Source organism: Phacochoerus africanus, chromosome 16 (assembly GCF_016906955.1).
Source record: "Phacochoerus africanus isolate WHEZ1 chromosome 16, ROS_Pafr_v1, whole genome shotgun sequence".
In the NCBI taxonomy this organism is placed as follows: domain Eukaryota; kingdom Metazoa; phylum Chordata; class Mammalia; order Artiodactyla; family Suidae; genus Phacochoerus; species Phacochoerus africanus.
The window spans coordinates 33,677,244-33,703,295 of record NC_062559.1 but is presented as its reverse complement, the minus strand read 5'-3'; the positions used below and the strand labels follow the sequence as shown (position 1 = coordinate 33,703,295).

The 26,052-nt window shown below is 43.8% G+C and overlaps 1 protein-coding gene and 1 long non-coding RNA gene across 3 annotated transcripts in view; one reads left to right on the top strand and one right to left on the bottom strand.

Moving 5' to 3' along the window:
• Positions 1-26,052, bottom strand: part of DOCK4 (dedicator of cytokinesis 4) — a 469,573-nt gene that overhangs the window by 168,231 nt on the left and 275,290 nt on the right. For both annotated transcript variants that reach the window (XM_047763518.1, XM_047763519.1), the window contains exons 14-16: positions 16,571-16,695; positions 15,672-15,834; positions 9,215-9,321 (exon numbers count right to left, since the gene is read on the bottom strand). In XM_047763518.1, the coding sequence (XP_047619474.1) occupies positions 9,215-9,321; positions 15,672-15,834; positions 16,571-16,695 (395 nt within the window). The remainder of the gene's footprint in view (positions 1-9,214; positions 9,322-15,671; positions 15,835-16,570; positions 16,696-26,052) is intronic.
• On the top strand, positions 2,436-9,836 carry LOC125117561 (uncharacterized). The gene is made up of 3 exons (XR_007132651.1): positions 2,436-2,722; positions 7,701-7,768; positions 9,328-9,836. It is a non-coding gene; the product is annotated as an uncharacterized LOC125117561 (long non-coding RNA).

The following is a 26,052-nucleotide window of genomic DNA, read 5'->3' as shown; positions in this document are numbered from 1 at the left end:
GGAGAGACAGGCAACACGACCACAGCCTCTTGAGGCTGCTGCTGCTGGACTGTGGGAACAAAACAATGTCATTGTCATAGCAAAGGACAATTCTCTGTGCCTGCTTTGATAGGCTGGGATCTGCACAAGTCATTTTAAAATGGCATGAAGTTAATTTACTACACATTAGAGAAGAGGGACATGAAAGTCAGCCCTCTGCTTTACTCAAGACCAAAATCAGATCTGACAGGAGAGATGTGCTCCTTCAGACTCTTAGGGAAGAATTAAAGCACAGGCTTTGATGCAGCAGTGGCACCCTCCGTGGTCTTTGAGATTATATAGTGTGGCTCACGGTCTACCTCTTTGCCCGGAATTAAAATCAGGTGGTACATGGAGTTCCCTGCTGGCACAGTGGGTTAAGAAGCTGCCACTGCTATTGCTGTGGCTTGGGTCTGATCCCTGGCCTGAGAACTTCCACATGCTATGGGTGTGGCCAGTAAATAAAACAGAATAAAATACAATAAAATAAAATAAAATCAGTTGGTGTCAGGCCCTGGACTACTTTTTGACCAGTGTGTTAGGCACGTGAAAGAGATGCAACGATCAGTCATAGACAGTCTCCCAGAAACGTGATATTTATAAGAGCTTGCAATAACAGAAGCTAGGTGCTGAGATAAATAAATGAGAAACTTAGTCACGTGTAAACTGGTACAGATATTTGTAGTATATTAATCAAATTAAGGGGTCTGTAATTTGCAGGAAGTAGAGAATTAAACTATAAAATACCGTAAGTTAGACAATCCAAGTGGAACTTGGTCTTAGCAGTTTATCAAAACCAGATTGATTTTAACAGTTGGGGCAGCAAAATACCATCTTGAGATTCTTCCAATATGATAGTCATCCTTAATGTCATTATTAACACTTCATTAAATTCCTACTACTTGCCAGTCCTTTAATTTCACATGAAGAATGCAACAAGGAAATAAACCCGGACCCTGCCCATGAGAGTGTGACTCATCTGACCTCTGCACTCATCTGCTGTGATGAAGGCCCCTGCATTCCAGCTCTGCCAGGGAAGGGAGAGAAAGCCTTGTGGGAACCAGGCTATCTGACTTCAGTCATGAAGAGTAAGAGGCTCGCCAGGCAGGCAAGGGAGAGAAAGACAGGTTATATGGAAGAAATAATACATACAAAAGCCCTGGGGGGAGGGAAGAACATATATGAGGCTACGGAGATGAGGCATGGAAATGGAAAATGGAGTGACGGATCCTGGATTGGATCCTCGAACAGAAAATGACATGACTGGAAAAACTTGCGAAATCCAAATACATTTCCTGTGAACAGTATTATACCAAGGTTAATTTCGTTTCAATAAATGTGCTATGGTTATGTAAGATGTTACCATAAGGAGAAGTTGGGTGAAGGGTATATGGAAATTTTCTGTACTATTTTTGCAACTCCTCTGTAAGTCTAAAATATCTTGACAAACAACTGTTTTAAAAAGTCCAGGAAATGCAACGAGGAAATAAACAATACATAGACAAGAACACACAGACAGACAGCAAAACGTAGTTTAGTATGGCTGAAGCATGTGATGTTTTTCAACACCAAAAAAAGCCTTAGGACTACCCTAAACATCTTAAGAAAAAACAAACAAACAAACAAAAAACAAACAAACCTCAAGGTGACTGTGATACCTGTCTCGGGTTTAAATTTCCTAGATTAAAGTACTATCAAGGAGGTGGCACTGACTGGTCCTGAAACCAGGTGTCTATAATATGGGGGGGGGGGCAGGGTGTGAGTGTTGGGAAGTCAAAAAAGCCTGAAGATTTCTACTTAGAGCAGGAGAGAACAGAGAGTTGGAGAGAGAACTCGGCTTCGGACCAGGTGAGTTTTGACATGTCTCTGGTGAACCCAACTGATGATGTTCAGTAGACTGATAAAAAATTCTGGGTTACAAATGCAGATCTGGCCAGCAGCAGCAGAGATGTGGCAAGCGAATTCACAGGAGTGGATGAGATGGTTCTAGAGCATAGGAGACACAGAAGGTGCTCAAGGGTTAAATCCATGATCACACTAACATCTCAGCTGCATATACGAGAGTTCTTAAAGGAGAAGAAGGTTGGAACTCAGGAGAACACCACTGGACAGACCATGGAATACGGGATTTTCAAGAAGGATAATCAATAGTGTTACGTGCTACAGGGAAAGTCAAATAAAGAAAGATTGAGAAAGTGTCTGGAGGCTGTGGCCCCAACATGAGCACCAGTGACCTGGAGGGAGAAACTTCATTTGTGCCGTGGGGACAGAAGTCGCCTGAGGATCAAATGGAAGAGAGGGGCAGGAAGCGGAGACAGTCAATGACGACTGGCCTTTCCTGTAGGAGGCTGAGATGGGAAGGGCAGAGGCGGAGTGGTGGTGCCTGCAATTTTGTTTTTTCAGGAACAAGGCTTGAGTGTGTTGAAAAGCTGAAACCACTATTAGAGGAGAGGAAGCACAGTGGGAGGAGCAAGAAGAGGGGACTCCCAGGGGAGCCAGGAAGGAGGAAGATCCTGAGGGAAGCAGGTGGAAGGATCAGCCTTGAAGCAAGGAGTCCTGCCCCATCCCCCCGGAGATGGGAGGCAGGAAGGAACGGAAGGATGCAGATAAGTTTGCAGGTGGCAAAGGAGAAAACACAGCAAGTTAAGGAAGTTCCTGTTGGACGGCTTCTGTTTTCTCTATTGAGGAGACAGGAAGTGGTGAGGTAGGCAAAATGGTAATGTCTTGTCCATGGCTCCTTTGGGGACTCAGAGAGGGAGCTGATTTGTTTGCCTGCAGTGTAGACAGTCCTGCACCTGTACCCATCAGGCTCATGCTAACCAATAACAACTGCATAATTCCCTCCACTAATTAACATTCAGCTGCCCAGGGAGGAGGAGAGAAGGGGGCAATGGTGAGAGATTGATCCGGGGCTGGTTTTTTCTTCCCATGTAGGCACAGCAGAACTAAAGATCAAGGGACATTCTGGACAATAAAAAGAAGAAAGGGTCAGGCATTGGAGGAGAATAAGACAGAAAAACAGGTATAGACAGAAAATTGGAAGGTTGTGGTCAGTATACAAGGAATTTATGATTTTTGATCAGAAGTGGCTCTGAATGATCTTGTTTACCCAGGCATCCATGCATGTGTCCAGCATTTATTTAGCACCCTCATGGCAGGTCCTGTTGGCTGGGCATGCATCCCGGCCAAGGGAGAGACCACAAGGGGGCAGAACACAAATGAAGGTCACTGGCATGGAAGTGACCAAGAAACAAGGGATGGGACACTGGCCCGGTCAACCAGAAGGAGCAGACAACTTTGAACGAGGGGTTAGCCCGATAGGAGGAAAGCACACAGCTACCCACCACCCTGTCCTCCCATCTTCCCTGCTGGCCAGCAAAACACATAGGGGAAGAAGACACAGGTAACTAGGAAGGGGAGAAAGCTGTGTGGAATGAGCCTTATGGAGGGCAGGGAATACAAGAGGGTGGGGGACCAGCATCTTGAAGGGCACTGGAGCATTTAGAGACATCTGACCTCCAGACAATGGACACAAGGCTTTAGAAGGTGAGCTCACTCTACTCCCAAGGCCTCCCAGGAAGCTCTCTCAGCAGAGGAGAGCCAGGTTTCAGCGGAGGCAGACAAGGCTTTAGAAGGTGAGCTCACTCTACTCCCAAGGCCTCCCAGGAAGCTCTCTCAGCAGAGGAGAGCCAGGTTTCAGCGGAGGCAGAGCATTTTAAAAAGATCGAAGATGCAGTGGTATGTGTTAGTGAGAATGAAAGAGCTCTCTGCCCATCACGTTAATAGCCTTCAGTGCTAACATCAAGTCCACCTATCAAATGCTTCTGTGTTCAGCTTGGTATGCTTTCATGCTAAACTTATCAGGTTACTTACCTTTATTTATTGACTTATTTTTAGGGCCACACCTGCGGCATATAGAAATTCCCAGAGCTACAGGTGCTGGCCTACACCACAGCCACGGCAACACCAGATTCGAGCTGCATCTGTGACCTACACCACAGCTCACAGCAAAGCCGGATCCTCAACCCTCTGAGGCCAGCCAGGGCTCAAACCTGCATCCTCATGGATACTAGGTGGTTTCGTTTCCACTGGGCCACAATGGGAACTCCCCAGGTTACTTACTTTTAAATTAAATTTTGCAGGTGTTTATTAACAAAACAAAGGTTATGTGATCAAATTCTCCTGTGCCCAAACCCAGATGGACAAACATGTTTGTGGTTGCCTAAGAGCCAGTGATCATGGTTACTGGGGCGTCTCTTGCAGAATAATTGGGGAAATATGCAGAGCTCTCTGAACAGCATGATGGATGGTAAACCTATCAGTCTCTCTGAATTTCTCAGACTCCTCTCATTTTTGTTTTTCATTTTACTTATAACTACAAACATACTAAAGGAAAGGATGAGTAGAGAGCAACTTAATCTGAGAAATTCACCTCGCAGACAGTAACGTGCATCGAGGGGCTGTGCTGCCTTCTGGGGACCAGGTGGGGAACTGGGATATAGCAGTAGAAACTGAAAAGTTACAGGGAAAAGAACTATGAGCCACAAAGGGTTTAGGAACAAACTCTCAGGTAGCAAAAGTGAAATAAACAGATTTGCAAAAGGCTTTTGCGATCTAGGCCAGCACATTAAATTAATTCCCTCTCCAACCAGAAAACGTGATCAATCCTCTATTTGGCCTATTGCTTACCTGGCCCTTCTCTTGCTCAGATGCAATAAATTCCAGTCAAAGGAGTCAAATTCTTTACCAAGCAAAACCCCAGCCTGGCTGAGCTGGGCCACTTGAGCCACAGTGGCATTAATCAACAATAATGAATTTGCAAAACCCCAATTTCTTAAAAGGTAGACTCTATTATTATTATTGCTTATTTATACATACCTACTAGACTGAGGGTATTTGAGAATGTACTTTTGAGAATTAAAAAATCCTTCACTGGACTAAGTCAGAATGGAGACTTGAACACATAGCTATTAACTTCCCATCTTCCTTTTTTGGCTCCTCACATTATTCTCCTTAAGAGACTTGACTTTTGGGAAAAGAATTTTCTTCCACTCATTATTTCAGTCTCTTTTCTTAACTTGCTTTCCAGCAGGTAGCTGGTGAGGAGTAGCCAAAAACATCCCTACAAAGTTAAGGAAGACAACAATCCTACGAGAATGCAGCAACATAACAAAACTTAATAAGATTAAATATGGTTACTAGCAAGTTGGTAATTCCATAGACAGGTTTTGGATTTAGCCATCTGCCACTGGGAGATATGACTAATGTTCTGGAGTTGAAAATCTCTTACATTTCTTTGATTACTCTATATTTATTCTATATACTGACATTTATTATTTTTGAATAGATTTTTTGTTGCATTTATCTAATATTCTTTTTCTACTGGTCTGTGATAATTCTTGGTAAATTGGGAATAGTCCCCCTTTGTAAGCTCTGCTGCAACCATATTTCGGTTTATTTAGTCTTGGTTATGATGGTTCTATCAATAAAGAGGTTTTAAGCTTTATGTAGCCAAACTTATATATATATATTTTTTTTTGGTACTTGATTTCTAACACTTGAGAGGCATCATTAGAAAGGCTCTCCTTACCTGAATTTTCTAAAAATGTTCATTTGTATTATTTAGGCTCTTACAGTTTTATTTTTCACATTTAATCTGCAATTTGTTTTGGTATAAGAAGCAAGGTAGGGATCTAGCGCTTTATTTTTCCCTCCAACACCTACTGTGGTCATCTCAATACCACTTATTAAACAGGGTCTTTTTTAAAGCAGCAATTTGAAATCCACTCCTCTTTGTTTTTGTTTTTGTTTTGTTTTTAAACAATAAATTCAAGGCTGCAATCATCAGCACGCCATGTGCCTTCCTGCCATGGCAGAGGAAGGATCAGCATTATGCTCATAATATGGTTTTATTATCATAACCTGCAAGTGGCCTTAACCTGAAACTGAACTTCTTGGCTTATTACTACTAAAAAGCAAACCATGGCATCCACTAGATTGAACACAAAAGATGTTATGCTTGGCAGGTAGTCCATCCCTTTTTTTTTTTTTTTTAAGGGCCACACCCGAGGTAAAAGGAGGTTCCTAGGCTAGGGGTCGAATTGGAGCTGTAGCTGCCAGCCTGTAACACAGCCACAGCAACTCAGGATCCGAGCCACATCTGTGACATATACCAGAGCTCACGGCAACACCAGATCCTTAGCCCACTGAGCAAGACCAGGGATCAGATGTGTGTCCTCATGGATACTAGTCGGGTTCGTTAACCACTGAGCCACAATGGGAACTCCTATTCCATACCTCTTTAAGTAACACTGAATAACCCTAATCATAAGGCAACACAGCTACTAAGGGTTTTTCTGTGGAGCTAATGCTTCCTGATGGGTCTATGCAAGGTAGGTCTGCCCCAAATTAGATGCTCTATGAATACCATCCTGAGCCTCCTTTGTGATGGAGGAAGAGCATTGGAAACACCTGTCCTTTAAAACGTTTATGCTCAAATATATTTTCTTATGCTTTATGGATCAGAATTCTGGGGATTCAGTGAAAATTTGTACAAAGGCTTGAGATGATTCAAAGCTCTACTTTTGAGAAAAATGTTTCTGCCCAAAGCACCTTGACAGGCCCCTGCAACAGAGGAGAATTGGTTTTCTGTCTGGGATTTAGCAGCAGCTGGACTCCTAAATACTCACATATAGAAATCTGTCTTCCTGGCATTTTAAGTACATGAGTGTCTCTAATCACAACTAAGAATCTTGGTACTGTTCACGTTCGTTTAGAGGAAGTCAACCTGGACCAGACTGGAAACTTAGTACCTGCCCCCAAAACACCTTCCGAACCATGGTGAGAAAGTCCACATGTGAAATGTCATAAAGAAGTAACTTATTCTTCAAAATACTGTTAGGAAGCTAATGATTATCTTAGCCCTGCCTTTTCTGGGTGGTGATTTAAGGCTGCGCAGAGGCAAGATCACAAACCTTCCTCTCCAGTACCATTTAGATCTTCTGGAAAAGCAGAGCTGAAGACACTGCCTGTCATGTTATCTACCTCACCCACAGGGGCCTCAGACCTCAAGGTGAGATAAAGAGATCCTCTCAGGTGGCTGCTGCATTTAGCGCCTCTGTTTGCTTTAGTGGTTACACTGCTTTAAGATATTTTTTCTTTGTATTTCAACTCTGTAAGCTCCTTTCAGTCACTTTTTAGGCTGAGATAATGGAGGTGCCAGAAATGGAGGGACCAGCACGGTCTGGCTCGTCACTGTACTCCCAGTGCCTAGAAGAGGGCCTGCCCTGCAGTCTGGGCCCAGTCTTGCTATTTGTTCTTGAACAAATAACAAGAAAAATAAATGATTAAAGAAATATACATATACATACGCACAAACAAAAATTACCAGGTGTCTTGTGCATGGACACTCAGTTTAATATTACTAATCCAAAGGTAAAGAGGTTTTTTTTTTTTTTTTTTTAATGGCCACACCCATGGCATGTGGAAGTTTCCTGGCCGGGGATCAACCCTGTGCTACAGCACTGACAATACGGGATCCGTGACCCCCTGAGCCACCAGGGAACGCCAAAAGTTCGTTTTGGAGGGGTTTTGTTCGTAATGTCCTTCCTTCATTCATTATATCTCCATTGCAAACCTGCCATGTGTCACAAACCCCTCTGACACAGCTGTCTCTCTTGAAGGGCTCATAAAGCAACCAGAGTAAGCCAAGGGACAACCAGACGATGGCGACAATGTAATGAGGAGACAGGTAAGAGATGTGTGAAGATTCCCAGGGACCTCAGGGGAGGGTGCTTAACCAGATGGAAACACAGGGAGCAGAGGCTGGGGGACCATGCTCCCCAGTAAAGGTTCTGGCCCAGGTGAGCCTCTGCACATGAGGAGTGGGCTGCGGGGAGGCAGGGGAGGACTGCCAGGTGGAGGAGGGGGAACCAGTAGACAGGACGTGAGGAACTAAAAAGGGCTGGATGTGGCTGTGGCTTCAAGTGAAAGACTGGAGGTGGTGAGAGGTGACGCGAGAGAGGAGGCAGCCGGACACACCCTCAGAAGCCTGCAATTTTCTCTCCTGGCAACAGGGAGCTTTTCAATGGGTTTAAAGCGGGAAGAGGCCTGGTTAGATCTGCACCTTAGACTGGTCACCCTCAAGCCTGGCTGGAAAATGAACTAGAGGGAGCTAAGGCCCAGGTTGGCAGGACTAGTTAGCCCAGGTGAAAGTGGACAAGGGCCTGGAATAGCATATGGTTCCAGAAATGGAGACACGAAAAGGTGAAATATTTTGGAGAAAATCGTGTACTTTAGTTCTCTATTTCATAGCTGCTAGTACTTCTACACCTCATTATCACGAGCAGAGTCAGCTAACTTCTGAGGATCTCTTGCTTCGAGAACTTTCTTTTTATTATCTACTACATTACACTTGATTCCAAATGTGTTTGACAATTCTTGATGCCAAAAATAGAAATTAACAACCACTAAAGCTGTCATGACAAAGGAGAGCCATTTTTCTGCTTGCTTAGAGCAGCAGACCAGAAAAATGTGCAGCCTGACCTTGCTAAATGTGCTTCTGGGGGTACACAGATCTTCAGATAAGAAAGCAGATATTGGGAATATTTACAAACTTCTTTTTGAGGTTTATCTAATCCTCTGAGAACAATGGAAAGGACTTTAAGGTCGACATATAGACTGATCCTCATAACTACACTTAAATTAAGATGAAAAAAATCTTTAAAATATGTTAGAATACGACCGAATATAGAGACAATGTTCTACAAAAAGACACTCTTGGAGTTCCCATTGTGGCTCAGTGGTTAACGAATGTGCCTAGTGTCCCTGAGGACGCAGGTTTGATCCCTGGCCTGGCTCAGTGGGTTAAAGATCCGGCGTTGCCGTGAGCTGTGGTGCAGGTCGCAGACACGGCTCTGTCACAGAGGATCTGGTGTTGCTGTGGCTGTGGCGTAGACTGGCACTTACACATCCAAGTTGACCCCTAGCCTGGGAACCTCCATTTGCTGTGGTGTGGCCCTAAAAAGCAAAAAATAAAATAAAAATAAAAATTAAAAAAAAGATACTCTTCCTTCTAGCAATCTTCCAAAAGAGTATCTTTGGAGTCCTTTTTGGTTCTCTTTTCCAGAGTGAGGATAAGAGAGTGAGTTAATAATTCAGCCCAGACTTGCACAGCCCGACCCCTGACTGCTGTTACCTTATGCACAATGAGCTCATGAGTGCCGTCCGGAAGAGTCCTACCATCTTCCTGCATCAGGGGGACGAAGGAGAAACCAAATAACTTCTTCTCTCCTTTCTCCTTTGCTGTAGGGGGAAAATAAAAGAATCAGTCAGTTCTTGAAGTGTATGCTTCCATATCTGTGTTCAGAGACATAAATTGTGAAGACGTGTGATCATCAAGAAATGTAACTCCACACACCCAGCTTTTCTCCCAGAATGGAAAAAGCATTGTTCAACTGGACACTGTCTTTGTATTCAGATGATATTTTTACTAATGAAGAGCAGCTTGTATGCTGGCACCTCTACAGACAGTAGCCACCCTCTAACATCATAATCCTGTCTCGTTATCTGCAAGTTGCATTCCTTGACCAATTTTCTTCATGGGGCTCACTATCTGAAGTTATGCTTTTTAAAAAAATCTGTGGATTTCCTGTTTCTTCTCCTGGCAACCTACCCTCCGCCCTTTTATGTAAGCTCTATGGAGGGCAGGATTCTTGTTTGTTTTATTTTATTCTACACTTGGTATCTCAAAGAATGTCAAGACCATAGCAGGTTCTCAATAAATATATGGCAGATAAATGAATGGGGAAATGAATGAACATGAAATGCAATGTTTTGCTTATTATTTATGGAAAGAGTCTCCTAGCTCTGCCTTGGTCCTTGACAGAACTCTTCCTACAGGCACATGTGTAAAGACAGAGCCCTGTAGGAGTTTCCATTTAGGCTCAGTGAATTAAGAATCCAATATGGTGTCTGTGAGGATGCAGGTTCGATCCCTGGCCTTGCTAAATGGGGTAAGGATCCCAAGTTGCCGCAAGCTGCAGTGTGGGTCACAGACACAACTCAGATCTGGTATTGGCTGCGCCTGTGGTGTGGATCACAGCTGCAGCTCTGATTCAACTTCAAGCCCAGGAACTTCCATACGTCACCGGTGTAGCCATAGAAAGAAAAAGAAAAAAGGAAACAAACAAAAATAAAAATAAACAAAAAAAGAGCCACATGGAAGCCCCTCCTTGGAATAGGCATGCTGAAAAGCAAACTGCAACCTACAGTTTGATATGCACTTACTGCAGTAGGGTTCTGGAAGCCAGAAACAGGCAATGCGGTTTTCAGATGCCTAACTGTGAATTACAATGGCTAGAAATATCAAGGGTCATGAAATGCAGGTGATACCTGACAGAAACGTCCAGCTTTGGGAGGCAGTAAGGCCCACAAAAACGGGACCACATATTGGTGATCTTGAGGACCAGACAAGAGGCTCGAGCAACAAACACACCATCCCTTTCCAATAGCTTCTGGCATTTAACCACAGGGACACGGAACCTTGTGCAGACAGTATTAATTCTGGTTGACTTAGGCCCCAAGCATGAGGACATCCCTGAAAATGTGATTAGAGTAAAGGATTTCCTTTTCAAGTTATTAATTTCAACCCCCAGAGAGAAACTGGGAAAAAAGCAATATTCTTTGAAGTTAAACAAAAGTCAGAGCAAAGATCTCTGGGAAGAGATTTCTATGTCAATGAGCAAGCTAAGTCTGGAACTTACTATTTAGGGGACAAGACTCACTTAGAAATAATTTCCTGAGGAGTTCCCGTTGTGGCTCAGGGGTTAACGAATCCGACTAGGAACCATGAGGTTGCGGGTTCGGTCCCTGGCCTTGCTCAGTGGGTTAACGATCCGGCATTGCCGTGAACTGTGGTGTAGGTTGCAGACGCGGCTCGGATCCCTCGTTGCTGTGGCTCTAGTGTAGGCCGGAGACTACAGCTCCGATTAGACCCCTAGCCTGGGAGCCTCCATATGCCGCGGGAGCGGCCCAGGAAATAGCAAAAAGACAAAAAGACAAAAAAAAAAAAGAAAAAAAGAAATAATTTCCTGAGTTTTTTTTTTGACTGTCTTTGCTGTGTGGATTTTGGTATTCAATTTGGAAAGATAAAAGAATCCAAGATGAATAAACTTAGCAAAGATAAGGAACAAAGCAAGAATTTCCCCAAATTTGCCTCCTGCTATAAATTAGAAATAAAAACCAAACACAATTTAAAGTACATGGCCTTTTGTCCTAAGCTATTAGATCCAGATTAATAACCTGAATGGACTGTTATATATAATATGCATAACATGATTCCGATTTTAATAAAACCCCTGAATTTATGGATGCCACCTCCTAACTTTCCACTTCATTCATTCTTGTACCCCAACTCCAACAATTCTGCCTCCCTGGCACCTCCAATTTATTGACCCCTAACCCCTCCACTCCCACTTCCCACTGCTATGGTCCATCATTCTAATCACTTCCCTCCTGCATGCTTCCATGAATAACACTGCACCCTGGTAAAAGCCAATGTGTGGCCTATTCCATGCCGACACTAATCTAAGGTTAATGAGGGCACACGAACCACAAAAGCACCTTGGGCTGGGCAAACTTCCTGCATGTACCTAATCAACTCATTCCTCTACTTTTCTGGACAATAATCTCATTCATTTTCGCCCCCTTTCAAGCCCCCAATACCCTGGCACTCTCTTCACGGTCAGCTCCTATAGAGAGACCTCCCATACACTCCAGCATCTGCCTCTTACCCACCTGCACTGCCTCCTATGCGAGGCCTCAAGTACCGACACTCCCACCCAAGGCCAATTCTTAACCTCGAGCACTGGGTCCCATGGTCCTTCCCCAACTCCAGGACACGGCTCCTACAGTTGCCCCCACTTTTCTACATCATCGGGTTCTCCTCTTCACTGAATGATTTCCTCACAAAAGACATGGTTTAAAAGTTTCATTTTAAACAAACAAAAAAGCAGAAAAAACAAAAAAAGACTTCCTGTGACCCACTCTTTTTAACAGCTACTATCCCATATCTCTGCTGGACTGTATTCCTGCAGTCTTTTTTTGGCCATCCCCATAGCATGAAGAAGTTCCTGGGCCTGGGATCAAACCCGAACCACAGCAGTGACAATGCAAATCCTTAACTCCCTCTCCTGTATTCTTTACAGCAAAGTTTCTGAACAGATTTGTCTCTACTCACTTTCTGCCCTTCCTTTTCTCCGTCTTACTCATTGACTCGCTCCAGCCAGGCCTTCCACACCACAAACCCACTAGAACCTCTTCCCAGGTTCAATGACCTTCCTAAGGCCAAACTGAGTTGTAATTTCTCTGTCCGTGTCTTATTTATCACTGGCACCTGACACATCTGGTCAATCTCTTCTTGAGAAACCTTCTTCATTTAATCTCCTGGATTCTACTCTCCCTTCACTTTCCTTCAACCTTACTGGCTATTCCTTCCTAACCTCACTTAGGAGCTACCTCTCATTCTCCCCAGATCTAAATGTGTAAGGGCCTCCAGGGATCCATCCTTAGACTTCCTGTTGGTTTCTAAACTTTCTCAGGTTTATCATCCAGGCTCATGGCTTTGAACACCATCGGTATCTGTGATCTATGTGGAGCTGAGCTGCACTGGCTCACAGAGCTGACAGCGTGCATCCTTCCCCAACTCCAAGATCGGTGATGTCAAGCTGGCAGCTTGAAACAGATATGGTAGGAATATTTACTCCCAAGAAAATCAACAAATGCTATAATTTAGGGCTTCCCCTCCCCTCTACAACCCTGAGAGCGGGTTAAATAGTTATAGCACACCAATGAACTCTATGTTCTCATCATCTAGTGTAAGTCTTCGCCTTGGATCCCATTCAATGCCTATTTGACATCTTGAACATCTAACAGGCTTCTCGGAGTTAATGAATTTAAAATGGAATGTTTGAGTTTTGCTCTCTAAACAGATCCTTCTTGTCTTCCCCACTTCATTCAATGACCACTTTATTCCGAGGCCAACACCTTGAGGTCCACTTTGGTTTTTCTCCTTCTTCCACATCCAATCAGTCAATAAATCTATAAAAAAGAATCAAACCACTACCATCCTCATGCAAACCACCTAAACCTCTTCCTCAGAGGACAGCAAACGCCTCCTGAATGGCCTCTCTGTTGCCACCTGGCCCACCTACAATCTCCCATCCATACAGCAGCCAGACGTAACTTCAATCTGAAGCCTTTAACGGTGCTCCTCACTCCAAATGAAGTCCAAAGTCTTTCCCATGACGTAAAAGACAATGGGGGATGTGGCTCCCCTGCCAACTCTCTGGCTTCACCTCTCAACTCTCTTGCTCATTCTGGCCCCCCTGCTATTCCTTGAAAATGCCAACTGTTTCAACCTCAAGTATTTTGTACTTACTGTTCAATCTGCCTGAAATATTCTTTACTCAGGTACGCAAAGGCTCACACCTTCACTTCTTTTATGGTGTTGTTGATACTTCTCTTCATCAGAGAGATCCACTCTGACTGCCCTATGTGAAACAGCAACCTAGCACCATCGCTTTCTAGCATTTAATGCAAATGTAGTCTTCTTCACTGTACTTATCACTACCTGATACATTATATATTCATTTGCTTATATTTGTCTGTCTTCCCTCTCTAGACTGAAAGATCTATGAGAGGAGGTACCGTGTTGTGTTCACAACTGATACATTTTCAATGACCAGTAAGATGGCTGAGACGCAGGTGTTCAATAAATATCTGTTTCATGAACAAATGATATTTGGAAATAACTACATGTATACTCAAAAGAAATCCTTGGGGAGTTCCCGTCGTGGCTCAGTGGTTAATGAATCCGACAAGGAACCATGAGGTTGTGGGTTCGATCCCTGGCCTTGCTCAGTGGGTTAAGGATTTGGTGTTGCCGTGGGCTGTGGTGTAGGTTGCAGACACGGCTTGGATCCTGCGTTGCTGTGGCTGTGGTGTAGGCTGGCAGCTACAGCTCCGATTCGACCCCTAGCCTGGGAACCTCCATATGCTGCAAGAGCGGCCCAAGAAATGGCAAAAAAGACAAAAAGAAAAAAAAAAAAAGAAACCTTTGGAAGCTCATGTGATAAAATGATTGCATGAATTATTATAGTTCATGGGATTAAGGGGATTTTTGTTTTTCTTTACACTTTGCTGAATTTTCTTCTGAATTTTAACAATGAGCATTTAAAAAAAATAAAAATAAAAAAACCTGTGGAGAATGTTTGAAGTACAAGGACAAGAAAGCAGAGATCTAACAGGTGTTACTGAAATTTTCATCCACTTTCCAAGTTTTGAGTTATAATAGTTTTCTCCAAATGCTCTTTCTCCCATTTCACTTTTACTTTCCTCTTTTTCTCACCTTAAAGCTTAAAGCTCCTATTAGGCCCAAGTGAGAATGATAACAAAGTCTGGTGGAAGGAATGGTAGGGCACTGTGCCAAGTCCTTTGTGCTTTTCCACTTCAAATCCTACCCATGTAAAGCTTCTGGGAATTTTGAAGAATGCTAAGACCCAACTAGCCATCACCCTGCATTCTGAAACAGCCACAAAAGATAATTTATAGAGGTCTCTCAGCCAATTCCAAAGCATACCACAGTCTCAGCAACAAGACAAAGTCCTTCTCCTCTCTCTGAATCTGGGGTAAGTTATACAGCACTAGGCAATGCCACTGCATAGCACTGGCAATGCTCCCATTCCTTCCAGACGGGAGAGGAACCTGTTGCTTCCCCAATAATTGATTCTTATCTCTTGATTATTATACTGCTCTTGAATCTTCTCTGACTACCATGTACACTTCTAGAAGTGCACACCTCTGGGGACCCAGGGAGAACTGCAAGATCCCTGGATTGGAGATTGGTGGAGGTAGGGAGTTCAGGCTTGAGAGGGTAGTAAGGAGTGCCAAAGAATAAAAACAGAGATGTCAAGAAACGACAACTTTATGGCTAGTAATGTCCTCACAAACAAATCCTGTCATATCTCTATGTCTTGGGGTTTTTAGCTCTAAAATTAGGCAATGAACTCATATCATCTCTAAAGCTTGTTTGAGTTGACATTACTTGATTCTCATTTGAATACTTTTCGAGACTGCACTGTGATGCAGATTTATGCAAATCAGATATGAAGCTCAGCCAATCATAGACTTTCCTAGTGACATCATATGACCAGGAAAGTCCCCGTGGGTTCCCCTGAGCCTTGTGAGAGCTGGATCAACTCTTGGCCAGAAACAGAGCAGATGGGTGAGGACTGCCGAAGACCACCCGAGCCAGCCAGGTTTTTAACGCCACGTCTCCTCTTTCTGTCTAGACTGTCTTTCTAGATTGTGAATTGATGTTTATAAAAGTGATCAATTTAAGAAGACCCCTGTACATTTCCATAGGTGTTTTGTTTCCTCCTTCTCTTTCATCTATGTTTCCAGAGAGGTTATCAGTTCTTTGAGAGAAAGGGAGCTCACTCACCTCTTAGGATTTCTCTCACCTTCATTTCTCCCGCATGGAGGTCTCTGGCTTGTCATATACTTTCTACAGATTAGTCCACACCTTTGTTCAGCTCAATAAGCAGGCCACCCAACACAACAAAGCCATAGAGACAATCCCGCCAAACACTTACTGGAACAATGCCGAAACTCGAAGCGGATGTGTGCACCCCTGAATTTATCCACGGGGATAGGAAGCTTCAGCAGCTCAGACCACCTGGGACTGTTGTTATGATAAAGCACGAAGGAGTGGTACTCACTGGCTGGCGGCTCTCCAGACCCAAAGGAGATAAAATCCTAATGAAGGAAACATGCAGGTTAAAGTCAGCTTCATTTCAAGATGATTTTGGAAGGAGCAGAGCAATTGCTTTACTGTGTCTGCTCCCCAAATAGCACTTCATGGGAAATTACCTCCTTGGTCCTCTGCAGGGTGACTGCTGCACTCACCAACACTGGCAGGCTGAGTCTGTTACATCCTGAGACTGGTCTCCCACAGCCTTCTCAGCCAAGGGTAGATCTTAGTAACCTGGGCAAGATGGGCAACTGCGTGCCCAATTTCAACTACGTGGCAAAATTCTCCACCTGCCGCAGGCAAAAGCCTGTCCTATGCCCTCCGAGGAAACTCATGCAGCCCGAGGCTCACCTGAAAAGCTTCTTCCATAAAGGAACCTGCTATTATCACCCCAATTAGTTATGCCCTAATCTTCATGCCCTATTTTGGCCAAATGCTCGTCTCCCCAACTATCACAGATGAGAGGGGGAAAATGAAATCGCATAAAAATGTGGCATTTAAGGAAGAGCTCTTATGAGGACATTGTTGACACAGTTGATTAAACAACTAAACTCCAAAAAGCCTTTCTGTTTTTCTTTCTTTTCTGAAAGGCACTTAAATGATTAAAAATACCAACAACAACCACAGGGGGTGGAGAAGTAAAATGAGACTGAAAATAATGCTACTCAGAAATTAACCAATTGTATGAGAGATGAACCCAAAGCAACAAAGTGAAATTGTTTTACCAAAAAGTTAACACACCTTCAAGATCTGGCCACTACTCTCTACGATGAACATCGTAACTTCCACGTTTCTGGCCACACTCTTTCCTCCTTTCTCAAATTCTCCCCTTTCTATAGTGATGTATAAATCATTCCTCATTTCACCTAAGAGGAGGACAAAAGTGAAACCATGTCATATACAGTAGGAGTGTAGTACATACTCTATCAAGAAAAACTTTATGCATAAAAAAGTGTTATAGCATGCATATAAAAGTAACATATACCCTATTTACACTTTTATAAAAAGGTCCCCACCCTTACTGCCAACATCCAAGAAAAGCTAAGGCCAGCCTCTGCTAGTCTGAATCAGCAATGCTGAAAAATGTACGTTTAGGAGGTGAATACTGGGATTGGGTAGAAAGGTGTTGTCAAGTTTCACCATTTTTCAATATTTCCCTTATTTCATTTATGAGGTGTGATTCCAAAATGACAACCTAGCAGGGGTGGTTCAAAGAAACCAGTCTTAATACTTTACAGTCCCAGCACTTAGAGTAGAAGAAATACCTAGATGGAAGAAAATGATAGGACTGCAAAGGGGTTACAGTTACAACTTAAATCTTTTCCGAAATTCATGGACAAAATGATCTCACTGCTGGAAGAATCCAGATTAGTGCTTTCTGAACACAGATGTAGAATAATTCAGCCATACAGACACACTTGGCTTAATATTTCTTGCCATCAAGCTATAAAACAAATGAGAAAAGCCCTGGATTCAAACGGACATGGTCTATGTACACATATATCATCAATTTTTTTCTCTGCAATGGTTATTTATAAAAACTGAATGCTTTTTCATCTTGCCCCTTTCTTATTCCTGCTAGAAAAAAAAGAGAAATTTGATGCCAACTAGCAAAGTGAGGCAAACACACTTGACAGCATGCTTTTACTTCTCCTGCAAGAATTCAATTAAGAGCAAGTGGTGAGTAGACACGGACATGAGAAGTAAGTACATAAAGAGCAACTAGAAAGTATTGGAAGGGTAAATGGTGGTGGTTGGCAAGGTTGAATTTACTTTTACTTCACACAGCTTTCAGACGCATAAAGAGTCAAAAGCAATACCTTCTCTTTTTTCCTAATGAAAAACCCTCCGCTTAAGAAAGCAAGTCACCAGAAGGAACAACGACCATGCAAATATAGCCACACTTGGGAAATTTATCAAACTTCCTGACCAAAGTGTGTAGAAGAAAGTACCCTAGCTTTCAAGATCACGGGGGAATACCACTTTGCTTGGTCACCTTCCTCCATAAAGACCAACTTTTAATGGGAGCATCATTTGTAAATGACCTTGGCTGACCTGGAAACAGATGGGTCACTAAAGAGTGAAAATGAATAATCTCTAAAAAGGATGACGTCTCGCCCACTCTTTACAAAGAGTATACAATGAAGACATTAATGGAAACAACTGATACAGTGGTCTCTGTCTTATGAATTTCTTAGTACTTGCATATAGCTCATACAAATCAATTTGGGAAGGCAGTGAAGTTGGAATTCCCAGGAGCAAAACAACATATTTCAACACATGTAAACTTATACTTGGATGCTTTAGAAGGTTTTTTGTTTTAACCATCTTCATTTAAAAAAATTAGGAGAAAATGGCCCAGTAAATTTTCAAGATTTTTATGTTTTTTATAACGCAGTTCATTTAGTTATTATACACACTCATCTATCTACCTACCTACCTATCCATACATATAAACACTCTTAATGCTACTTATTTGAACAATTCCATTACAGAAGAAATAAGCTCACAGACTTTACCCTCCAAATCCATCCATTTCAATTCAAAACAGGTCTACCAAGAGTTCCCAGCATGACACAGTGGTTAACAAATCTGACTAGGAACCATGAGGTTGCGGGTTCAATCCCTGGCCTTGCTCAGTGGGTTAAGGATCCAGCATTGCCATGAGCTGTGGTGTAGGTTGCAGACGTGGCTCGGATCCCGCATTGCTGTGGCTCTGGTGTAGGCCAGTGGCTACAGCTCCTATTCGACCCCTAGCCTGGGAACCTCCACATGCCGTGGGAGCGGCCCCAAAAATGGCAACAAAACAAAACAGGTCTGCCATGCTCATGGTCTGCATACGTTCTATTTCAACGATATGCTGGGAGGAAACACTCGACACGTCTTCCCACCAGCAGATTTGTCAGGTTAAAAAAACAATACAAAGAGATGTCAGTTAACAGGAGTAGAATTCCTTTGCTTCTTGGAGCAGGTGAAACATGATGTGTAGCTCTGCTTACATACAGACTATAAAACGCACACTGATTCATGGGAAGTTCAGCTACAGGGGCTTTTACCTTAGAAATTTCTCATAAGGAGCGATTAGCTTGTCCAAACCACACAGGGATTAACTGTCCTGCAAAATGAAGAGTAAGTGTTCCTTGGGAGGGGGGACGTCCAACTCCCGTCTGCTGGAAGGACCGGCAATTCTGACGCAGGGAAAGACGAGCGGGGATGAGGGAGAGCTGCACGGCAACCCGTCTCTCTCTGCGGCGCAGGCCGGGCCTATGGAGGGACAGTGTGATTCTTTCTGAGGGTATTCATTCAGCAAATATATCGTGAGCACCTGCTGTGTGCCAGATATTATTCTAGGAGGGATAGATTCAGCAGTGAACAAGGCAAAAATGCTTTCCCGGCAGAGCTTAGATTCGAGGAGGAGGAGGTCTTGGAAAAGGAAATAAACCATGGAGCATGTTGAATAATGATAATAATGAATAATGCCCTGGATAGAAGTCAGACAGAGAAGGGGGCAGAGGGTGCTGAATGGGGCAGAGGGGATGTGCCATGAAGAAGCCCTCATTAATAGGAAGGTGTGGAGTTCCCACTGTGGCTCAGTGGTTAACAAACCCGACTGGTATCCGCAAGGACGAGGGTTCAATCCCTGGCCTTGCTCATCAAGTTAAGGATCTGGTGTTGCCGTGAGTTGTGGTGTAGGTTGCAGACATGGCTCGGATCCTGAGTTGCTGTGGGCACGGCGTAGGCCAGCAGGTGCAGCTCCAATTTGACCCCTACCCTGGAAATCTCCATATGCCCCAGGTACAGCCCTAGAAAGACAAGAGACAAAGAAAAAAAGAAGGTGTATTTCCACAAGGGAGCAAGGTTTAAAATGGGGTTTGCTTCCCAAAGGGACCTCCAAAGCTGGTTTAGCTTAGAATTTAAGTGGATTCTTTTATCTCTTCTGAATTCAGGAAAGCCTAAGAAATGGAGGGTCATAGGAAAACTGGAATAAGGAGATCTGAATTTAAGTCCTTCTCTGCTATCATCTGCTCCCTGTGATATCAGTGTAGGCAGGGGAGGATAAACCTCAGAGCCTCAAGTTTTTGTGTCATTAAAGTGGGGACAGGGAAAAGGCAGAGGTAGGGGTGGGAGAGGCAGGAGGACGGGCAATGACGACTGTGTTAGGTTTGCTGTTTCTGCAGCTTACAAGAACTTCTGAAATATAACACATTCATAAATGAAATCACCTTACAAATGTGCTTTACTTCTCTGTTCTTTAACTGTCATTGTCCCTATAACTCCCTTCATCTTTTGCAAAAATGTTAGACTAAAATAAGATTTCTTTGAAAAGAGAACACATGAGAAGAACATTCTCCTGGATGACATTCTCCACGCGTTCCCCACCCTCGGGACTCGGCACCTTGCTCTGTTCTAACACTGCAAGGTGCCACGGTTTGCCAAAATAGGCGGAAGGACAAAGTGGAAACGAGTGCTAATTAAAGTCAATACACTTGAGGCTGGTTGGGGAGAAAACTAATAAGCCCAAATGGTGTCAGGAAAGCATCCTGGGTAATTACGAGAGAAATCATACAGAGTGAGGATGAAGTGGAGGCACAGCACCAAGCACGATGAGCTATTTTCCTGACCATGTTTATTAAGACCTCGTACCTCTTGGATCTACTACTCTGTGAAATCTGACATGCTTGACACTTGCCTCCACGTCGCAGGCCCACTGGCTGGGAAGCCTTTACCCATGAAGGCTTCTCAAAACACCCACTGTAGAGGAGATAACGATAAGGCCACAACTATAAGAACAAATTCAAAAGAGTCCAGTGACTACAATCAAATGGGGTGGAGGATGGCTTGATCTTATGAGCAGCTGAAAACCTTGATTCCTTCATTCTGTCCTCTGAATGCCTTGGATAAAGGCAGAGAGGGCTTGCTCTTCATATCGCATCAACCGCTGTACCCAGCCATAGCGGCTGCTCCACTGTCCTTTCTGTGCTGGACATGTGTTATTATCTTCGGAACTAGAAAACTTCCTGTCCTTAAAACCAAAAGAACATATGCAAAAGTCTAAGTGTTTTTGGTGAACTTGGACTGTGAGGATGATGGTGATGGCAGGATAGTAGATAGTAGCGGACACACAGGTAGTTGGCCAAGTGCTCTAAGTAGAATATCTTATTAAATCCTCACATGACTTTATAACAATCCCCTATTGTTTCCATTTTTCCATTAGGTGAGGAAACCAAAGTACAGACATTAAGAGACATGTCCAATGTATTATTGGTATCTCTGCTTTCCCCAGGAAAATGTAATTCAACAGGATGAGACCAACCATCCAATCAGCTGATGCAATTCAGCCTTTGTTTTCAAAAGATGCGGGGAAGGTATTACTCCTACTCTCACTGGTCAGACCAGTCATGGAGTACTGATTTCATTTCTAGACAGAAACACACAGAAACGCTATCATCCAGACCATGAATAAAAGTAGAGAAGAGACCCATCAAAGGAGAGATGAGGCAGAGAAGAGACTTAACTGAATTTTAAAATGTTGAGGTTACAAGCAGAAAAACTCGATCCACTGGATAGAAGGTAGACAGAAATCCACCCAACATGAAAGAGGGCCCTTTGAGAGACAATGAGAGATGTGACGTGATCCTGGTCATTACGAACATTCAAGTATAAGCCAGAAAACCACCCTCAGGGACCCGAGGAGGAAATTAATGCCCTGGACACATGGCTGAGCTGGATGGCCCTTCCTGTCTGTGGCAGGGAGAAAAATGACAACCCCTTACCTCCCCAAAGATGTCCAGGTCCTGATCCTGGGAACCTGTGCACAGGTGATGGTACCTGGCACAAGGGACTTGGCCCATGGGATTAAGATACTAATCTTGAGATAAGGAGATCTTCTTAGATTATCAGGGTGGGCTCAATATAATTACAAAGGTCCTTACAGGGAGGCAGAAGGGTCAGGGTCAGAGAAGGGGATATGATGAGAGAAGCAGAGGCTGGATGGCATAGGGCCGTGAGCCAAGGAGTATAGATGGTCTCTACAAGCTGGAAAAGGCAAGGAAATGGATTCTCCTTTAGACCCATCAGAAGAAATTCAGCCCTGCTGTCATGCTGACAGGTTGGCCCAGCAAGACCTGTGCCAACTTCTTATCTCCAGGACTGTAAAGGAATTCATGTGCATTGCCATGATTTTGTTACAGCAGCCACAGGAAACTAATACATACAACATGCCATCCACACCCAGCTTCTATTACTTCAGAAAACCTTCAAGGTGAGGTGGCATGAGGGTGAGGGGTAAGGGATAGGGGCAAGATTCACAGGTAACTGGAAAGCAAAGCAGACCACAGTCAGGGAAAATTTACCCACGGGATGAAAAATTAACCTTGGATTTCACACACAGAGTATACTTCAGTAAATCATATGTGTTGTTCTCATTTTTGCTTTGCGCTATTTTTAAAGAGTACTCTGAGATACTGAACTTTTGAGGGGCAGCTTTTTAATTGTTTTTTATGGCTATCAAGCAAGCAACGCAAATGATACAACAGCAGCCACAAAGGGCTTTCCAGAAGTGGAACACAGAGAGGGGAGCGGGAATGAGGTCCCCATCACATGCTAGGACAAGGCACAGATTCCTGGTAGTGTCAGTTGGGGAAGTCCTACATCTTCAGGTGGTGGTGCAGGCAAGCTTCATAACGTGGGGTCATGAGCACCTCCCCTGATGTGGTCAGGGACTGGGATCCAACCTCAGGGTGGAAAGAAGCGTGGGAGAACCTTAACCTCCCTCTCTCTTTGGTCACCATGGCAAACACCGGTTCCAAGACCACCAGCCCTCGGCAGCATGATCAAGGGCTGCAGATGTAAGCCGAGTAGTTGCATCTATATGATGTGGAGACCCAGTGACTTGGTCTGGGGGATGGAGAGCTTTGGTTAGATTTAGGATATGTTTTAGGGGGGACCAAATCAAGCAAGTTCCCACCTACTTTCCTCAAAAGAAGGATTATTTGAGTCCATTCCACCTGTTGATGTAGATGTCTCTATCAGTAAGTGGCAAAAAATAATTATATCTATGTATATACACACATTTAAAGAAAGACTATATATCTTCTTAAATGGAAGGCAAACATATCTGTAACATTTTTTTCACCCTAGCCTTGCAAATCATTATCTAGTCAACTTTGACCCAACAGAAATCTGACTCTACTGCCTAAAGACCAAAGAAAAAGGAGGCTTACGCTGGAAGACACTTGTAAAATAAACTTAAATAAACTTTGAAATCACTATCACAGCTACTATTGCTGGCAACCATTTGAAACACAAGCTGTTAACCATGTTCAGCCTGAGCCTCTAGCCTCTAAATTCCAGTCCTTCTCCCCACCCCCCAATCAGTCCACCCCTTTTCCTCAATTCCTTTTAGGATGAGGAACCTCAAAGATGTACTAAAAGTGAATGCACTGGAATGTCCTATTTGGGGGTTCCCTAGCAAAGAGTGAGAGTTTAACTGGCTGATGTGTGAGAACAAGAGTCTGGGAGACAGGGCAAAGGCCGGGAAGATAAAACAGGGAGACCACGATGACGGTGGAGAGAGAAACAGAAACTCAGACTAGAATGGATCCTCGGGGGCTGGGGGGGGGGGGGAGGCGGGGAAGGGGGGGAGGCACAGCCTGACTTCTCATGACCTTCCCGACACATCAGCCAGCTTTATTCCAAAATGTCTGGTGGATGGAAACTACGTCCTTCCTGACACTCAGGATCAGCTCAAGCTGTGCTCTGCACAGAGTCTGTTAAGACACTTAGAGCCTGGCTGTCCAATACCATAACCACTGCCACATGCGGCAACGGAGTCCTTGAAATGTGTCTTGGCTGCAAAGAGACGTGCTGTAAACGTGTAAGAGTTACCAGCCTTCAAAGGCTTAGGTTGATAGTATAAAAGAACTCATTACCAATTCTGTATATGAATCACCACGTCAAATGATGTTTGGGATGCACTGGGTTAAATACAATGTATTGTTAAAAAACGTATTTCACCGCTTTCTTCCTGCTTTTTCAAAAAGTGGTTACCAGAAAAGTTAGAATTACATTTGTGGCTCGCATTGTATTTCTATTGGAGAGCACTGGATGAAATATTTTCCTTGCCCTCCCTCTCATGGTCTCAGAGAGCAGACCATGGAATTTTCTGTAGAGTTATTTGGTGTGTAGGTGGCAGGGATGGAATTTCACAGAAGGCAACTTTTTCTCTTTGGAAGTTAGGCACCCTAAGAAATAAAGTGCTGAATGACTGACCCTTATCGACAGAAGGGCCTGGAGGACTTCCTGACCACTCGGTAGCACAGGGGCAGGTGGCCGCCTTACACCAGCTGGCATTCCAGAGACTAGCCCATGTCAAAACCAGACCACGAGCAGGAGCTCTGTGTCCATGTTTTTCTCATTCCAAAAAGCGTTTGGCACGGATGACACTCTGACCCTCGAGAAGAGTTTTGTCTATGTTCCCATCAGTGTCAGGACCGCAGCTAATTCATTCTGCAGGGAGGTAGTGACTATACTGATGGAGGTATAAACACGTGCCTCACAGCATCCTGCCCTCTATCAGAACACAAATTAACTCTGAAGGACTAATCTAGAAAAAGAAAAGAAAAGAAACCCATCACGCTGGCAGACTGCAACACTGGGATGAGAAATGCTGCCCACATACATTTTCTCATTGAAAACTCAGCTCAAGTTTTCACCAGAGCCACCAGTGAGCATTAATTGACAAGTCAAAATTCTGAAAATAACAAAGGAAAACAAAACAGGGACGGTTATGTTTGCCAATGTAAAACATCCCATTGAGTTTTAAAGTTGCTTTCGGCTGTTGAAGTAAACACACACATTCCTGCTTTCTCCAACTAATTTTTCTTTCTCTTTTAGGGCTGCACCTGCAGCATCTGGAGGTTCCCAGGCTAGGGGTACAATCAGAGCTGTAGCCACCAGCCTTCGCCAGAGCCACAGCAATGGGGGATCTGAGCTGCGCCTGCGACCTCCACCACAGCTCACGGCAATGCCAGATTCTTAACCCTGAGACAGGCCAGGGATCGAACCTGCGTCCTCATGGATGCTAGTTGGGTTCGTTAACCACTGAGCCAAGACGGGAGCTTGTCCAACTAATTTGAATGACTCAGAAACTGAAGAAGAAAAATGAGGGAAGACGAAGAAGAAAGCGCTTTCAAAACTCTCTTGCAGTTGCAGGTGCTGCAGACCTGTGTCTGGAAGTCCCTGGTCAACATGAACCCCGACATCGTAACATAGGGCAGCAAAGCGACAGAGGCGCATCTTATTCCACAGAAAGTTCATTTCCATCATTAAGGCCAGACAAGGGCTGCTGAGCACAGCCCAGCCCAGACAATTACTCAGCCAGTGAAGTGTCATGTTGCTTCATATTTTTCCATTTCTCAATGATACTGCTCAGAGACCAAGCTGAGGAATTCTTCGAGCAGCTGGCTGCATTCTGTTCTAAAATATGTTTTGTATATTAGATTTACCCATCAATTTGCTTCCCAGTGGGATGAAAACTTTTTTCTTTTTTGTTCAAGAGGAAATACCAGCTATTTATAGCAACTGAAGGAAATAATGAAGGGTTGCAAGTGCCCCTGAATAACATGCCACCAAGTAAACAGTCCTATAAACAGTCATTTTCCACAATGGTAACAGGAGATGCTCGGGCAGATGGGGTCCCTAAGCTGGGTCAGGTCATCTCAGGAAACGTTCCAGGCTTTTCGCTTAGCCCTTCTTGCATGAATGGATTTCTTGCAATATCAGGAGAGAAAATGCCGCGACAGAAAATGCTGGTCAGTTTCTGCATCACGTTAGGTTTTTATGGACAACAGTCCATCTCAGCCGTGCCAGGGGCCTTGTCAGATGCAATTTCCGTTGCTTGCTTTTTTACACATGGGATTTAAATGGTGCTCTAAAGGCTCTTGTTTCTGAAAATACCGTCAACACTTTGAGACTAGTTGGCCTTTCTATTTTCTTCTTGGTTGTGGAGGGTGGGATATAGAGTACTGAGAAACACTATAACTTGGCAGTTGCCTTGACGGTGTGCATTTCCTCTGCTCTACCATCTCCACTCAGCAACAAACTCTTTTTTGGAGTCCCTTTCGGTTACTCATACAGATCTGATTTACATAGACAAATAGAAGTACGAGGGGTGTAGAAATACCTATGACCTTTGCATATAGCTGCTTACTTACATACATATA